A 19,139-nucleotide genomic window follows, 5' to 3' on the forward strand; every position below is an offset into this window, starting at 1 on the left:
TGCGGGGAGGAAAAACTACCTTAGATGGTAAAGGAAGAAACCTTGAGAGGAACCAGACTCAAAGGGGAACCTCATCCTCATCTGGGTGACACCAGGCGATACGATAAATACGATAACACGATAAATGTTGTATTGATGTAAAAGACCACATGGAGTTCACATCTCCTCTATAGTATCGCAGAGTCCAACTGGAGCTGGTAGATCTCTAGATGCCTCCGGATAATATTTTTATTATATTTACGTTTATTTGCATTCTTTCTTTCTATTTATTTATTTATTTATTTATTTATTTATTTATTTATTTATTTTAATTTTTTTTTTTTTACTTTTGAGCTGCATTTTAAATATTTGAAACGTCCTAAATTACAAACAGACATGAACAAGAATTGTTGTTATTGTTACTTTTATTGTTGTTGTTTGTTATTGTTACATTATCTATCCATCTATTTATCTATCAATCCATCCATCCATCCATCCATCCAACCAGAGTGCCACGTGACAAAAGGGGCGGGCTGCTGACCGCCAATAGGAGCGCACGTTAAGTCGACGCTCTAAAGAAAAATCGAAATAAAAGAATAAACGCGCGATACAATTGTCGATAAAAATGCGCCGCTTTCTCTCCGATGTCGGGGTTTTGTTGCGTAAACAGCGAGTGGAAAAGGGGTCGCGTTTCGCGTCGTAAAGCCCGCACACCGACACCGCAGGCTACATAACGGTACAGAATGGCCTGGATCTATAAGGTGAGGCTCATTATATATACATATACTCTATAGAATATTAAATATATTATAGAATCCATACACATATATGTTTATACACACACTGCGGCTTGACAAAGAATGTGTGTGTGTCCTGTACTGTAAGCTATTCATTCACAAAAACACAGCTTTCTCTCTCTCTCTGTGTGTGTGTGTGTGTGTGTGTGTGTGTGTGTGTGTGTGTGTGTGTGTTTAAATAGGACACTGCGGCTCTCTGTGTGTCCTTAACAGACTCTTGGTCATTGGCATGATAATGATCCTGAAATAAACAAACCAAAGGTCTGTTTTTAGCTTAGTGTAAAATCCATATCAATTATTATTATTATTATTATTATTATTATTATTATTATTATTATTATTCCAACCCAACACAAATCCGACCTGAGGTTTTTAGTTGTACTATAAACTCTCTGCAGACAACAAACCAGAAACCTATGTGTTATTAAACACCATTATCCACAATTTAATTAAGGGCCTCGCTCAGGGGCCCAACAGTGGTGGCTTGGTGGACCTGGGATTTGAACACATGACCTTCTGGTCAGTAGTTTAACACCTTAACCACTAGGCTACCACATCCACCCCCAATAACTCCTGGTGACAGATCCTAGTGACACGAATGTACGCTAGAGTTACTATAATGCTTTGTCACCTTACTGATTAATACAGTAGTATGTAGTGGAATGTTTGCCGTGTAAGGTTCCAGTTCTGAGTCACCATTACGTGAATCTCTGTGGAGCCTCAGAGTGAAAAGCAGTCACACTGTACACAGTTGGTTTTATTATTATTATTATTATTATTATTATTATTATTATTATTTGTTTGTTAGTAACATAAGGCCATACAAGTAACACAAGCACAACATTCACTGTGCTGCTCTCACATAGCTTCGCTTGATCTCTTGAGTGAAAGTGTGATTGCTTTTCTATCTGGCAAGGAATCAATGCAGGAAACCACTACAGGAACTATCTCAGGAATTCGGGAACGTTCCAGGGATTTGGCATCTCCATTCTGATTTAGGCTCAACTCTGTAAAGGCTCCTGAAAAAGGAATCCGTGGTGGAAAAATAGAACCGAATCTTTCTGGGAACCAAAGAAATATTTTCAAGAACCTGGTCAGGAACATTTTTGGGAACCCAGAAGATCATACACTTTTCATGAGCCTTTTAAGGAACCTGAAAAAGTTTTAATGATGGACTTACAGTATGTCCATTGGAGGTATTTTTCCAAGAATTGGTTAACCTTAGACTCATTTCTACTGGAGGAACCATCTAGAAATATTGAGAGTCAGCCATGGTTTCCTGTCAAGGCTGCCAGGTTCTAAATCATACAGCAACATAATACAGGAACCCTGAGAGATTTATGCTCATTTCTACTGGAAAACCCTTTTTGGTAACTGAAGGTTCAGTTCAAGTATATGTTTGTTTTCATAAACCCATGAATTATGTAGGAATTTTACTGGAATGACTCTGGAGAATTACGTAGAGAATTAAGTTCTCTAGGTGACTGAAAAGGTTCCTGAAAAGAAATGCGCCTAATAGTGTAGCAAATCTTATCATGGTTGCATCCCAGCATACATATTACTGTACTGAATGGTATGACAATACAGTATGCCACTAATGCTAGGATATCGTCGCTGTCAGGCGGAATCCTCGTATCTCCAAAACCGTTACTTTTCAGGAAATTAAAAAAACGCCGTACCTGCATCTGCAGTGCACAGGGTTTAGTCCGCGTTGCAGTGGATTGTCTTGCGCTAAATTCCTGTCCTCAGACGAGCACCAGAACTAGCGGGGGTCAAGATTTTTTTTCTTTGAGCCCAGTGTTTTGAAGACATTTACCTCAGAAGACGTGTTGATTCGTTGTGACTCTTCTTGAGGAGAAATATGCCGTGAAGCTCTCCCACGGAGTGAGGAAGAGGTGGACAGTTGAAGTGTCCAATGGAGTTATGAGATTTGCGCTCAAGCTATTTTCAAGACTTTAGATTGGTTAATAACTTGTAAAAATAACAGACCCACGTGGGGACGGACCAATAGCATCGATATGTGGAAAAATATGAAATTGACCAAATTTGGACATACGAGGTTTCCGCCCGACAGCGACGATATACTGTAGGAGCCCAAGAACTTCTCCAGAGCTTTGTTCAGCTGTACGGCAGGGAGGTTGAAAGACCCTCAAAACACACCTGGATGTTTTGAATTGATTTTAACTAAAATACAAACTCAAAAAAAAATTAAATCACTGTGTTGCACAACCATAACATGGTCCATTCATCAACAAAGCCCTGTATGAGAAGTACATGTGTGCAAAATAAAGGGGGAGACGGAAAATGATCCCAAGCATAATAAATAAGGCCAAAGCAATGCATAAAAGATGAATGGTCTACGGTGGCCAGGTTGAAGTACAGATCTCAGTGTAATCTCAAAATCTGTGTGGCACCGTCTAAGAGTGTCATCCAAGCAACCTGAAGCACATAAAGACTGGGTGAGAAAAAATAATTCAGTGTTAAACGATGATAAGAAAAGCTCTTAAATGTTATTGCAGCAAAAGGTGGTTCTACCAAGCACTAGTCTGAAGGGGTTGAATATTTACGCAAGCAGCATTTTTCATTTTTGAATTTATTTGAAAGATCTGGTGACACATATTGAACTTTAGGGTCCTACATCAACATCAGACTTATTTCCACTAGAGGAACCCTTTCAGGAACCTTTTCCAGAAATGTGTTAACTTTGGGGACATTTCTACTGAAAGAACCCAGGAGGTATTCCTGGAGAAGTCTGAGGTATTGAACATCTCAACCTGTGCTGATTTGGGCTTGAGGTTTATTAAACAGGAGGCTAGAAGCTTCCACGACTTTGTAGCTTAGTTTAAGGTTTGTTGTGTGATCTGAAAAAAAAAAAAAAAAAAAATTCTTTTCACTTTTTAATGCTTTGGTGACTGTCTGTGGTCTTAGAAGAATATGGTGCAGAAAAGTATATAAATATAATCATTCCAGACAGATATTAGATCATTTGGACAGGATGATAAAGAACATGGTATTTTAAACACGCTCATGCTTACGTCTGTCCGCATCTCCACCCAGGTGTCTCGGGCTAAATTTAACCAGATTAATGAGGAAGCATATTTCTCTTCTCAGCAATAACAGTAGAGAGACTTTAACCCTCGAGACCCCCATGAGGAAGCTCTCTAGAGAGAACTGGACATCTAGAGGACAGAATAATTTCTGATTACGACAAGCCGTCGTTCTATCTGTGCCCGAGAGAGAGACAATGGGATCTACGGTGAAGTGAAGTGGCGTTTTTAATCAGTATTAACTGATCCATGACACAAGCAGCAGGGATGCAGATGCAGTCACTCGTCGCTTGTTCAGAGTTTAATCAACTTGCACCAAAGTACTGTTTATTGACCTGAGCTGTTTCATTTGGAAAGGCTTCAGTGTATTGTGTGTGTGTGTGTGTGTGTGTGTGTGTGTGTGTGAAAGTGAGTGAGTGTGTGCGCTGACCTCCATAACTGGCCAGGTTCTCAGTTTACCATCTTATACACCATCTTATCATGCTTCTCCAGTTCCAACCCACTGCATGGTATCACAGTCGTGTGTTTATTTAATAATTAGATCGAATGTTTTAGAGCGATTCTGGAGTTTCTGTAGAGAGACATTTCTATAACATGCTCAGAAGAAGACTCGACGGTCAGAGCATTGTATCTCTTAGCACGATGCTGCCAACACCATGCTTCATCGGTAATTAACCCCGACCTATTCTACTGTTTTCACAGCAATGTGGGTGAATATTTATGCAATATTATGGGCTGTTTTGGGTTCATAACATAATCCTGTTTTAGTTCACAGTGTTGAATATTTCTGCAAGGCACTGTATAGTGAATAGTGTATACAAATGCACAGTGTAGCACATTGTTAAGGGAAAACACTTTGTGTACCATCTAGTGGGAGCTAACGCAGCAGGAAGAATGAGTGGTATTGTGGTGTTGCTCGTACGTTAGAATAAATAAACTCTACTCGGCCTAAGTGAAGCGCTCTTCCTACCTGATGTTACTCGGTTCTGCATCATAGCCGGCTATCGCAAGCTACAAAATGACTGTACAATCGTCCTGCACGCTTCAGAGTTTTTATTAGCTCAGATAGATGACCGGCCTGGCTTAGTGCTTAGCACGTTCGCTTCACACCTCCAGGGTTGGGGGTTCAATTCCCGCCTTCACCTTGTGTGTGTGGAGTTTGCATGTTCTCCCTGTGCCTCGGGGGTTTCCTCCGGGTACTCCGGTTTCCTCCCCCGGTCCAAAGACATGCATGGTAGGTTTATTGGCATCTCTGGAAAATTGTCCGTAGTGTGTGAGTGTGTGAGTGAATGAGAGTGTGTGTGTGTGCCCTGTGATGGGTTGGCACTCCGTCCAGGGTGTATCCTGCCTTGATGCCCGATGACGCCTGAGATAGGCACAGGCTCCCCGTGACCCGAGGTAGTTCGGATAAGTGGTAGAAAATGAGTGAGAGTGAGTGAGTGAGAAGACAGGCCTCTGTCAGTATAAATAGTGTTGGGACGTGAAGCTGATGTCAGCTTCCATGGTTATTTCAGGACACACTTCTCAAGCTAACCAGCATTTAACAGAGGACAAATACACATTAGTTACCGAAAGCTCAAATTTGTGTCTCCGGTTCAAAGCTCTGTAACCAAGCAGATCAGCTTAATGCATGGGAATTTCTGGGCCTGAATAGTAAGAATAATCAATCATCATAAAAAGTCATGGCACAGCAATAAAAGCAATAGCAGCACGTAAAAAAGCAAAGGGTTTACGCAAAGGCTTTCTGACATTTTTTGGACATATGGCAGGCTTCAAAGCCAAAGCGTAAGAGAAACACCAGAAAGCTCATCCAGATCCAAGTCAGGCACACTTCCAGGTCACGACAAATACTTAAAGCCAGGAGCGTAATTCAGCTACTCAATCAGTTATGGGCTTTTCTGCCATTTTAATTAGGCTTTACATATCTTAACTAGGCAGGCGTTAATCATATAATCACAATATTCAATGCTTACAACACAATGTTAACATGACTGGAGGTTAAAACTGTTATATTATAATACTGTTATAATATCATTTATTCTGATAAAAGGTTACTTGGTGTTGCAGTATGCCTCATGACAGCCAATTAATTATTAATTATCCATTATGCCGCATTATGGAGCACACATTATTTTCTAATAATAAAAAAAACTTAACCCAGTAGACGGCTTTACAGCTTTATCTCTGTTGAGACCGACACTTGAGGCACCAAATGAACTTTTATTTTATATGTTAGAATACAGCGATGCTGTAGACCCTGTGAACCAGCTGTTAATACAGAAACCATACTGTTATGTTACTGTAACATACTGTACTGTTAGAACGAGGGCATTAATAACATAAGAGATCCTCAGCTCTGTGCTATAGGTGGAAATAATGAACCGATCATTTTGGCGCCATCTGCTGGTCAAGGCTGGTACATCAACTTTAGACAGATAAACACAATGAACTGATCTTCATCGTTCAAGCTAGTCATAAATGTTTTTGTTATTTTTATGTAAACTTATACCTTATATATTTTGAAAAATCTGATCGACCAAATATAGCTTTTTTTTAAAAAAAAATTTAAGTCTATAGAGTTTCAAGAGCATCACGATTCAACTGCAAAGCGGTTCATGCGAAGTGACGACGCAATAACGAACAATCGTCAGTCATCGTTGCTCATCGTCAGAAACAGAAGTTGATCATTCTGGCTGAAAGTCACACTTTTTCAGGCTCCCTTCACATATTTTAAAGCAGATTTAGCCCCTGGCGGTGATATTACCCACATCATTTCCAGGCCACTGCAGGAGCTCTGACTTTCTGACTGAAGCTGAATGCTAGCATGTGACTGATGTGGTGTTTTTAAGAGCAGATGGAAAACGACTTGTATTTATTAACCATCAACACTGTGGACATTATTCCATTTTGAATTCATACAGAGCAACATATAAGAAGAGAAAACGGAGACTTGACAGATTGCATTGCTGTCAGACTTACAAACTGTCTTCGCAGCTTTTACGCTAGAAGACATCAAGCTAACGGTGCATAAAGTCACGAGCTAACCAACTGTAGATGTGTGAAAAGGTTGTGTTTTGCCCGTCTGATATTGATATCGGTGAAAGAAATTTGAAACAGCTGAATAATTTTTAAAAAATATATCAGCAGCTGAGTAACAAACTCGTTAACATTTTATAATACGTACGTCTGATGTCTGAAAACAGAATGTAGCGTGTGAGAAAAGCGCACAAAGATAGAGGACAAGTAAACAAAAAACAAACAAACATGGACAAAACGAAATGCTGTTTTTGTGTGTGAGAAAATATGAAGAGATTAATGACTGTGATAATTACAGTGTTTGGGTTTCACATGAATTTAAAAAACACAAGCAGCTCAAAAGCTACAAACCGTCAGGTAAATTAGCCGAAAATTAGCTACCACAGAGCGTCAGCTTGTTCAGTACCTCAGTGTTATTCAGCATCACTTCAAATTCAGATTTACATTATACCATTTCGAGCTTTTACATTATTCCTCCATTTTGTCTTTGCGCTAAGCTAACAAGCACGTCTTGACAGGAACGATGAGGTGCCTCAGCGCGAGGGGTGAACAGCAGGAGGAGCGCATGGTAAACATCCTCCCGACTCTGTGATTATCCAAAATTGGATTTTTAACGGCTCGTTCGAGCACGGTGCAGGAAACGCGTGCTTGTTTGCATTGCTAATGTCATTTCCATGCCAGGAGAGCTCTCGCGCTCAGCGCTTCCTCACGAGGGGCACGTTATCTCGCAGGCGCGCGAGAGGCTTCCGAATGAACTCTGGGAAGCGTTGCGTGAATGAGACGCAAAATGCTGCATCCTACACTCTTCTATCTCTCACTATTTCTAAGCATTTAAGGAGCATCAAGTGGCTTTTAGCTGACGTGATTCTTTTTACGGACATTTTAGAAATCTGAAGGAAAAAAAAAAGAAAGATAGAAAGAAAGAAAGACTAAAAATTAGCAAAAATATTTTAAAGTGAAATGTTATATTATTATGTCGCTTTGTCGAAGCCAACATTCTGTTTTCCTATTTAAGCTTAGACAAAAATTTATCAAGAGTAACTCCTCCTAGGGCTTTCGAGCCACATGCACCAAATTCGGATATGTTGTAGAACCTGGTCTAAAGTTTGTTGCTATTACTTTTCTAAGCGATCCGAGTACCGGTACTTCCGGTACCGGGTCTCAAAGTGGCCTTTTTTCCCATAGACTCCCATATGCCGAGGTTTATAACTCAGCAAGCTTTCGAACTATCTACACCAAACTCGGCCAGCTCCTTTAGGGTGATACTCTGAACAAACTTTTAAATTGGTGTACCGACTGGCCTTCCGGTTGTCCCACAGCCCCGCCCCCAAAATATACAAAATCAAAAAACTTTCTACAACATGGACATGTGACATATCAAAACACTCACAACAATGAGGGGAACTTCCTCACGTGTATTCTGATGAAGTCACGTGACGTCACAATGTCACATGACGTCATGTGATGTCACATGAAAATTAAAAATTAGCACAACATGTACATGTGACATCAAAACACTCAGCCCAATGTGGGGAACTTTCTCAAGCGTATTCGGATGACGTCACATGCTTCCAAAAGTAACACTGACCCTTATGTCCACTCGCCTCCAAAAAGCACCAGCCTTTGCAAATACTTGCATCGTCAAAGCCAACATCAAAGTTTGTCGCGCTAAACTTTACAAATCTAGTTAAAACTTATTTTAGAAAGAAAGTGTTTGGATGGAGTCATTTGCATTCCCAGTACTATACAATCTAATCAAATCTAATCACACACACGTGCATTGGCAATGTGCCACGCGGTGCTCAGGCCAACGCTCAGGCGCTTTTGTACACTTTTCTGGGCATGAGCTTCAGAATCCTGAAGAGGATCTTGTAAGAAAAGTTTGAGTCAGTATTTTATAAACTTCGAACAATAACGTTTTCCCTCACTTCACCTTAAAACTCTGAGACGTTTAAAGACAAAGTGACGATTAAAACGTTACGGTTCGGGGGTGGAGGGGTGGAGTTAGCCAGGAAAGGTAGCTTGCGCTATTTTCCAGCCATTTTGCTCGCAATCAGGTTTGTTTTGTTGTAATGGCAGAGCTGTAGATGAGCCACGGTGGCATTATTCTCTCTTCTTTTTTTCATTCTTTCTTTCTTTCTTTCTTTCTTTCTCAGTAATCCGTCTCTCAGTGAAAAGGCGGTAATGGGGGAAATTGTGCAGAACGTTGGGCCTCTGCAGCGATTATCCTGACTGATAGCAGGATGATATGTCGCTTGTCTGTGAAAGCTCATTGACTCCCTCGCGCCTGGATTTGACACGCCATTTTGCCGTGATCTGTGCCTTCAGATTGAAATCGAAGCCGGAGAATTTTTATCTTTTTTTTTTTTCTTCTCCGAGAACAGATGAGACTGTCAGCACGGGCCAGAGGAATGTTTTTCTCAACGTGTCACCTTTATACTCTGTTATCCAACACTAATGACACCGATGGCGTTTACCTGGCATTGGCTATGAAGGTAGCAATCAAACGAACACATCCAAAAAAAACAAAAAACGTACAAGGGTTGCAAAAAGCCTTAGCTTTGTTTGCATAACAAATAAAATTGGATTAATCTAGCTATCTAGCTACAGCTGTGTGCATCGTATGAAACTGCACGCCTTTATACACTGGATTAATCCGTATTCGGAATAATTTGGGATTAAGCCTGGAACTCTGTCATGCTCTATGCTAATTCTAGAAATGAGTTACACAAAAAAAGGTTTGTCATTGCTGAGCAAAAGAAACTGCACTCTTTCCAGACCATTGCAAGAGCTCTGACTTTCTGACTGAATCTGAATGCTAGCATGTGACTGATGTGGAAACGACTTGTATTTATTAACCATAAACACTGGACATTATTCTATTTTGAATTCATACAGAGGAACATATAAGAAGAGAAAACGGAGACTTGACAGATTGCATTGCTGTCAGACTTACAAACTGTCTGCGCAACTTTTACGCTAGAAGACATTAAGCTAACGGTGCATAAAGTCACGAGCTAACCAACTGTAGATGTGTGAAAAGGTTGTGTTTTGCCCGTCTGATATTGATATCGGTGAAAGAAATTTGAAACAGATGAATAATTTTTAAAAAATATATCAGCAGCTGAGTAACAAACTCGTTGTGAAAAGCGCACAAAGATAGAGGACAAGTAAACAAAAAACAAACAAAAAACATGTTTTTGTGTGTGAGAAAATATGAGGATATTAATGACTGTGATAATTACAGTGTTTGGGTTTCACATGAATTTAAAAAACACAAGCAGCTCAAAAGCTACAAACCGTCAGGTAAATTAGCCGAAAATTAGCTACCACAGAGCGTCAGCTTGTTCAGTACCTCAGTGTTATTCAGCATCGCTTCAAATTCAGATTTACATTATACCATTTATAATATAGCACTCTTCTGGCCACAAGCTTCAAGATCTTAAACACTCAGGCAGTCTAATGCGTCATGTACAGTACACTGGTCACCATGAGCCATTTGATCATGGAATAATGTTTTGAAGTGTGCACCGTAATAACACTATCGGTATATGTTCCTCAAACCTCATACGTTCTTAACTCGTCTTGACCTATATTCTTAAGTGGCATCCTTTTTTCTTCTCTGCCACACAATAGACAACTGGAGTTTCTCTCTAGAAGCCACTCGATGATGTAACACGGTGCAAAATATTTGCTTGTGAGCTCTAAATGGCCATATATATAAATATTATATATATATATATATATATATATATATATATATATATATATATGTATTTGAGCGTTTGATGTGTCCCTGAGAAGTGAAACGTTTGATGTGCGAGATCTGAGACCCGAAGACGGTTTTGCTGACGGACTCGGACGAGTTTTTCAAGAAGATGGATTTCAAAGCTTAGGGAACTTTTTGAAAACACGGGCCTTTGCGTAGTGAATATATCGACGCTGTCGGGCGGAATCCTCGTATCTCCAAAACCGATATTTTTCAGGAAATTAAAAAAACGGCGTACCTTATCTGCAGTGCACAGGGTTTAGTCCGCGTTGCAGTGGATTGTCTTGCGCTAAATTCCTGTCCTCAGACGAGCACCAGAACTAGCGGGGGTCAGGATTTTTTTTCTTTGAGCCCAGTGTTTTGAAGACATTTACCTCAGAAGACGTATTGATTTGTTGCGACTCTTCTTGAGGAGAAATATGCTGTGAAGCTCTCCTGCGGAATGAGGAAGAGGTGGACAGTTGAAGTGTCCAATGGAGTTATGAGATTTGCGCTCAAGCTATTTTCAAGACTTTAGATTGGTTAATAACTTGTAAAAATAACAGACCCACGTGGGGACTGACCAATAGCATCGATATGTGAAAAAATATGAAACTGACCAAATTTGGACATATGAGGTTTCCGCCCGACAGCGACAATATTCTGAAGTGAGAAGGGGGTTAATGGAGGAGCACCGGAGGTCAGTCAGACGGAGCATTGTGCACAAAACTGACTCTTCTTAACATCGTTATTTCTTCTCGGTTGAATTTTGATTTTGAAGGTTTGATAGCTGAAACGAGGGATCAATGTTACCTTGGTTACCCAGAATGCACTGCGACGTGATAAGAATGGCTGGACAAGGCCAATAAAGCACCTGATAGTGTAAATGTGATGTGTTCATTTTGGGTTTTATAATAACTTCATGTGTTGTATCTGGTGCTGGACCTGAAGTGACTTAAAACTTTTGCATTCAGCTCATTTTATAGCCTCGCTGTTACTTACACCTGATCTTATTCCCTGCTGCAGAAGAAGTGGGTGCTAGCGAGCAGCCTGGTGTTGGCCGTGTCTCTCTTCGTGGTGTTGGTGAATTACTTGGAGAAGCCGTACTTACAGCCGATCCTGCAAAAAGGCTTCAGATACACGTGGATAACATCATGGCAAAGAAAAGTGGCACGTCAACATCCGGGCTACGTCAGCGTGCCCAAAAGGGAGGTGAGAACATTAGCATATACAGTATAACCTGTATATTTGTTAAGAATTCTATTTGTTATATTGTTAATTAATGAAGAGTTAAGTTCTGAAGATTTGAAGTAAACAGTAGCTTAAATACCTTTAACAGGGCTTTCCTGAGGTTTCCTGTCAGAAATGTTCTCACTAGCTAGAACGTGAACGTGGCGTAATCCAACGGTGGTGACGGCTACCATAAATCTGTCCATTCGTTAAAGACACGCCCAATCGGATCTGCTCTCAAAGACACACAGACCGAAGGACGGACGTCTTGCGAGGAATATCGTTTGTAGACAGATTTTATTGTCTAGTCTGGATGGACACAAGAAAAGCTGCAGCATGTTGTTTTGTCTCACTTGACAATAGATTAGTTTTTGCTGTGAAAACCCGCTCACTTGCCCAGACAGGATTACGAGCCCCTTCCACTGACACGACACCGTTAATATTGTGTTTCGCTCATTTCTATGGCTAAGGTTTTTTTTTTTCTTCTGCTTCTCATATTCCTAACAACATGCCCGGTTGTGTTCCTCGTCCGTCCATTAAATTATTCACATAAAAACATTAACAAGAACGGCTCCTTGCCCTCGTCTCTGCGTGGAGAGCTGCCAAGGTCACCAGGGAGATTATCTGAGACACATTTGTGATTCATAGCAGCATCAGGGAACAACGGTAATGCCCTTTAACTGTGCTTCAGAGACTTAGCACTAGAGTTAGCAAGCTTTTAGTTACCCCAGGACTAAAAAGAGCAGTCGAAACCTTTTTTTTTTTTTTTTTAAACCCTTTTTACGCTCAACTTCCGCAACCTAGCAGTCTGACCATTTTTTTTTGGAGACGTTCAGATGGTTTATCCTCGTCGGGGTATTTGCATCATTACCTAGTAGTCCTGGGTTTTAATTAGTCTTTGTATCCTTTGGTTTTGTTTTTCTGTGTTGTCAAAGGATTTAAATCGAATCATTGTTTTGTCGATTTGTTGTTCTGTCGATTTTACCTGTCTCTCAGAATTGAAGCCTGGTCTCTAAGGACTGAAAATAACTCCCAGGGTGCATCGCTAAGATTGCTGCTGAGTGGCCAGACTTTACTAGAAGGATATCAGTAATATTGCAGGAATAGCAGCGTTTAATTACATCCTCCGAGTTGGCACAGAAACACTTGTCTCCCAAACCGTATGCTACTATACTAAACATTATTTCGGCTTAGCATCGGCGTCGTTACTATTTAGGTACAGTGCTTATAGGGGGTTGTGATTTGGTCTTGAATTCGCACTCGGTCTCTCTATCTCTCTTTCTCTCTTCCTCGAATAAAACATAAAAACGAGGTGAACTACGAATCCAAAAACCGTCCCATTCTCACCGCCTCCCATCACATTTCGATGTCATTGTGTAGCGCATCATCTACCTGTCACAGTAAATTGTCTACGCTACACCGAACCCAGATCGAGAGACGAAGGTGTCGGCTGCAGAGTCTCACAGGTCACCGCACGGTGAAAAAAAAACCCCCAAAAAACATTCATCACTCTTAAATGATGTCCAATCGAGCGATTCAGGCTTCCGTCACAAACAGACGCGTCTCCGACAGCTTCTCTGCTTACTCCAAACACATGCGGTGCTTAAAGAAATGAAAGAAATTTCAGTTAGTTTTATAGAAAATAAGTAGTTTGATTACACACCAAGGTGATCATTTAACCACACGTGGGTTCCAGGTCCTAACAGGTTCCTGTGATGTTATTTACTGAGGAGTTTTGTAGAAATGATGATAATGGTGTTTGGAACATCAAATGGCTTTGAAGTCTCCACAGTGCCAGTGGCGTTTATGGAAATAAGCGCCTCAGAGGCAAAGGTTTACAGGTCGAATGTAATCAGCGCACACTAAAGAGCGAACCTCATTTTGTTCGATTTCTGTCAGCACTGGAAACGCACTGCAGCACTAGTCCCTCCGTCCCCTCATCACGGCTTGTCTCTGAGGCTTCGAGACTGGATGGAAAGATTGACTTTTTCTGACTTTAGACGCAGATCATTTTCCTTATCGTGAGGTCATGTTTAAAGAGATAATGGCTAATGTTTAATAAATTAGATAACGGTTATTAGAAGTGGCTCTGGAAGGTAGTGTAAGTTCTACAGCCTGACTAGAATAACACATAATAAACCAGTTCTTAACACCAAGCCTGTTCAGGGTGACGCCTCGGTCTCCAGGGTGGCTTTGTGTCTCGTCTCGTCTCGTCTCGTCTGTGCTTCAGCTGTGCTCTGGAGCGATCAGGTGCGTCGGCTCGTGAGCTCATCTGGGAGATGGAGGAGTTTGGTGTAGCACTTTTGTAGAAGCATCTCCGCATCGATCTGAGCGGCTTTGATCAGTGCCAGAGACGAAGCCGGCAGGTCTCATTAGCGATTCCCTCCAAGCTTTTCCATTACCGAGTGACTTCTGTGCTCATCTTTAGCGCCAGAGCACCGAGGGTCGATGACAATGTTATGATGGAATTGGCTGATATTACTGTATATAATATCATGACTGCTGTAGAACACGTTTTGGACTTTAAGAAGAACCATGGAATCCTGTGCACCTGTAAGCGGTTGTGCGACGTGTCACGAAATGCCGTCCTGCTCATCACCGATGTAAACAGTGGTTGTTTGGTTACTGTAGGCTAATTCCTGTCAGCTCGAACATCAGACACTTGCTTCCTCTCTGCCCGACTGCTGCTCACTGGATATGTTTGTTGTTGTTGTTTTTGTTTACAAAATTCAGTGTAAAACTCTAGAGCGTAATTTTACCGTAGGTCACGAACAGTAATCGTCGTGCGTTGATGCTACATTACTATACGGACGCGGATTTAAAAGGACACAAGATTTCTTCCTCAGCCAATAATTTCACTTACATGTTAGACCGAGGTATAAAAGCACAGCACATCGCACTACTCACCCCGAAGCTGGTAAACACTTGAAATGCACATGTGATACAACTCTCGGTTCTGGAGGGCTTATAAAACAGGAGCGAAGGCAGTGAAGGAGGTCAGCGTGCGCTTTGCTGTCGGAATTTTGTACATCGAAAACTGTTCATTCATCTGGTTTTATTTATTTATATTTCTGCCCTGTTTCTTGTTGTTGTTGCAGGTCTATTATTTTCATTTACAAGAGTTTTACCAGGACCTACTTAATTATCAGCTTCCCGGGTTTCATTATTTCAGTCCTTCGTTTCTTTACGAAGTCTTTACAACTTTTTTTTGACGGCTCTCCGGATTAGCATTTGGCTCCGGTTTAACCATCGCTGACCTTTTGATCCGTCTGTGGATTAAACAGTCGAGGTTCACGTCTTCAGGACTGCATGAAATCCAGTCCAAAACAATTAAGACAAAATTAAGACTAGACAAAAGTAATGGCACCCCTGGTAAACTTCCACAGTACAAACACCGACTAGATATTTCACTAGAAACATATTTAATGTGTTGAATTCAAAGCGCTAAAAGACTCAAAGCTTCAGCACTGACATTTGGTTGGAAAATGAATATATACACAGATTTCTTTAAACTCTTCAAATGGCTCTGTGTTCATTTTAACTGAAGGTCAAATCTACAGGAAGCTTTCAGTAACTGAGGAATAGTTCTCTCTATAAGTAAAATCCTTCGTGTGTCGTCCCGCATGCCGTCCAATCAAATTTGTTTTTGCATCTTAATATATTCCTGTATAATTTACAACATCCGAGACCAATCCAACCAGTCTGGGAGATGTTTTAATGTCAGCTCAGATGTGAGCGTATGGAAGTCTCAGGGATGATGTAGATGATGTAGATGATGCGGCTTTTGGCAGAGCCGGTCGATCGATCATGCGCGGCGAGCTGTGAAGATTGGACTCGGGCTCAGGCTCGGGCTGGGAGACGCCGTGTGCACCAGGCACCAGAGAGCAGCATCTCTAGACTGACTGTCTGCCTCCACTAAGAGGCTGAGAAAATACAATAGGACCACGTGAGAGCTCTTGGAAAGCAGCGTCGCTCTGGAGGAAACTCAGAAATCTTTCATATTTTACTATCGTTCCGTCTAAAATAAGATCGTCAGTCGGATACGAAACACAATTACATTAGAGATAACAATTTCGACGTGATTTATACTTACGCTAAGTGCTTTCTAGGATTAGCAATCTTAGTACAATTTTCTTTTTAAATGTTCTCTTTGACTTGTTTAAATACTTTGGACCAAAAACTAAACACTCAGCGGCTCCGTCACCCAGCAACGACGAGCCCTAATTTAAAGGGAGGGACCCGTCCAATAGCAATCAGCACTTGTGCCCTACTTCAGCAGCCTAAATGGAGAGAGCGGAGTGACGGATACGGCGCTCTGACTCGGCTGATGGCTGGCGGAGGCTCAGTTGGCACGGTGTTTTTGTTGGCGCTCTGCTTTGCTCTCGCTGCTTCATCATCTGCTTGGACAAGTGCACTTTCACACCGAGGCTTTCTTACGCTAGGGTGAAGCTGTCGGTACATTTAATCACGATTCACTCAAAATACTGTTTTCACTGCACACCCAGTGAGCACAGAAACAGAGCATCATTACCTGTAGAACATTAACATTACACGCTTCAGGATCCCATAGTGAACTGTCTACACTTCCTGTTACACATTTGTCTGTCTGTCTGTCTGTCTGTCTGTCTGTCTCTTACACTCTCTGCCTGTCTGTCTGTCTCTTACACCCTCTGTCTGTCTGTCTGTCTCTTACATCCTCTGTCTGTCTGTCTGTCTGTCTGTCTGTCTCTTACACCCTCTTTCTGTCTGTCTGTCTCTCTGTCTCTTACACTCTCTGTCTGTCTGTCTGTCTGTCTGTCTCTCTGTCTCTTACACTCTCTGTCTGTCTGTCTGCCTGTCTGTCTGTCTCTTACACCCTCTGTCTGTCTGTCTGTCTGTCTCTTACACCCTCTGCCTGTCTGTCTGTCTGTCTCTCTGTCTCTTACACTCTCTGTCTGTCTGCCTGTCTGTCTGTCTCTTACACCCTCTGTCTGTCTGTCTGTCTCTTACATCCTCTGTCTGTCTGTCTGTCTGTCTGTCTCTTACACCCTCTGTCTGTCTGTCTGTCTGTCTCTTACACCCTCTGTCTGTCTGTCTGTCTGTCTGTCTGTCTGTCTCTTACACCCTCTGTCTGTCTGTCTGTCTCTCTGTCTCTTACACTCTCTGTCTGTCTGTCTGCCTGTCTGTCTGTTTCTTACACCCTCTGTCTGTCTGCCTGTCTGTCTGTCTCTTACACCCTCTGCCTGTCTGTCTGTCTGTCTCTTACACCCTCTGTCTGTCTGTCTGTCTGTCTGTCTCTTACACCCTCTGTCTGTCTGTCACTCTCTCTGTCTATTTTACATGTTGTCTGTCTGTCTGTCTCTCATTCCTTCTGACTGTCTCTCACTCACTTGATCTCTTTCTCTTTCTTTGTCTTTCTTACACATTCTCTCTCTCTCTCTCTCTCTCTCTCTCTCTCTCTCTCTCTCTGTCCCTCCATATCTCTGCCTATCTCTCTCTCTCTGTCCGTAGCCGCTGAAGCTGAGCTGTGATGTGTGCAGCGTGGTGTCAAGCTCGGGGCAGATTCTGGGTCGTGGTGCGGGCACCGAGATCGATGGGGCTGCATGCGTTTGGCGGATGAACAACGCTCCGACGCTACGGTATGAGAAGGATGTGGGTAACCGCACAAACCTGCGTGTGGTCTCGCACACCAGCGTGCCTCTGCTGCTGCACAAACCACAGCACTTCTTTGGCCCGGCGTCTAACGGCACCGTGTACGTGGTGTGGGGGCCGCGGCGCAACATGAGTCCAGACGGAAACGGCCTCATCTACAACATGCTGAGACGCGCCGCAGACGACTTCCCCAAAGCTCGCATCTATGTCACCACTGACGAGCGCATGGACTACTGCGACAAGGTGTTCAAGAAGGAGACGGGCCGGGACAGGTAAGAGAGCGAGAGACAGAGATATGTGTGTATAGACACAGCATGATTTCAAAAGCATCTGTACAGTTGAGTGCAAATGTTTGTGCACCCATTTCCTGTCTTTGGAGCACAGTTTCCTTAAATTCTGCATTTTGGAACAGCAGAGAAACATCGTGCTGAAAGAGTTCAGTAAGTTTCTCTGTCATCTCTGATCTATAAAGCAATTTCGTGTGCACATCGTTTCTATAGCAACAGCTCCTTCCCAGAAGTAATCTGATTTCGTTACTTAACAAAGACATTAACATTTATGGAAAGAGAATAACGTTTTACAGGACAGAGAATTACACCTTGTGGTTCCTCGGTAAATTCCGTCGTACCGTATTAATGAATCGAAAGAAATCCTTGACTTAATAATTGATAATTGAGCAGCATGTAGCACGCAAAAAAAAGTGTGCGTGTGTGTGTGTGTGTGTGTGTGTGTGAGCCGACATGGCCAGGAGCAGATGTGTGTCTGATATTGACAATAAATCAGTTGTAATAGAGCAGCTTGGTGCGTCGGGGAACATTTGGTAGCAAAGCTTCGGCTTTGGATCACATTTTAGAAGCAAAGGAGACTTAAAGCCGTCATCTGTGACGGGAACGTACAGCGAGGAGACATCGGCTGAGAAAACGGTTTTGGTTTCACCTGATATAATGGCTGAGCTGACTGGGTTAGGAGTAAATCTCATCAAGATGGTTGTTTGTTTGGCAAGCCGGGTTTCAGTTTCATACCAAACACACGTAGCGGGAAAGATCAAGCGATCCAGACTCTAAAACCATACGCAATCTGCACTGAACCCTGACTCTGACTCAACCCCACTGAACATCTTTGAAATAAACTGCACCCCAACACCATGCTGTGTCTGACCTCACTAATGCTCTCGTAGCTGAATGAATACAAATCCCCAAAGCCACAATCCAACATCTAATGGAGATGGAAAGCTTCCCAGACCATAAGAATGGAGAGTATTATAACAGCAACTAGAATTAAATCAATCAGGGGTGCACATACTTTTTCCTATACAGCGTAGATGTACAGGTGAATTATATGATCGAGGTTATAGAGTACATTATAAATAAGCATGAGCCAAGACTAGATCCCTGAGGAATTCCTGTTTTTTTTTTTTTTTTAATCCACTTCATAGCTGATCAAAGTTTTGAGTGACTTGTCAAAACTAAGATAGACTATCGAGCATACGGTAGAATATCCATTTCCGTCTGGCAAGCTGTATGCGATCCATCAGCGTTGATCTGCGGGGGCAGAGTGTAAGAGACAGCCCATTAGTCTTGGTGTCAGACGTCCATATTCTCATTTGGAGTGGTGGTGTTATGGATATGTGCGATGACAGGACTAACAAAGCGGCTGATGAACGGATCTCCT

At 42.0% G+C, this 19,139-nt stretch overlaps 1 protein-coding gene across 1 annotated transcript in view; it reads left to right on the forward strand.

Annotated features, from left to right (window-relative positions):
* The first annotated feature begins 517 nt into the window (after positions 1-517).
* st6galnac3 (ST6 (alpha-N-acetyl-neuraminyl-2,3-beta-galactosyl-1,3)-N-acetylgalactosaminide alpha-2,6-sialyltransferase 3) overlaps positions 518-19,139 on the forward strand; it is a 35,540-nt gene continuing 16,918 nt past the window's right edge. Inside the window, exons 1-3 of the mRNA XM_060873822.1 lie at positions 518-740; positions 11,634-11,819; positions 17,328-17,740. Of these exons, the coding sequence (XP_060729805.1) occupies positions 723-740; positions 11,634-11,819; positions 17,328-17,740 (617 nt within the window). The 5' untranslated portion in view covers positions 518-722. The remainder of the gene's footprint in view (positions 741-11,633; positions 11,820-17,327; positions 17,741-19,139) is intronic.

The sequence above is a fragment of the Tachysurus vachellii genome, chromosome 7 (genome assembly GCF_030014155.1).
Source record: "Tachysurus vachellii isolate PV-2020 chromosome 7, HZAU_Pvac_v1, whole genome shotgun sequence".
NCBI classification, from domain to species: Eukaryota; Metazoa; Chordata; class Actinopteri; order Siluriformes; family Bagridae; genus Tachysurus; species Tachysurus vachellii.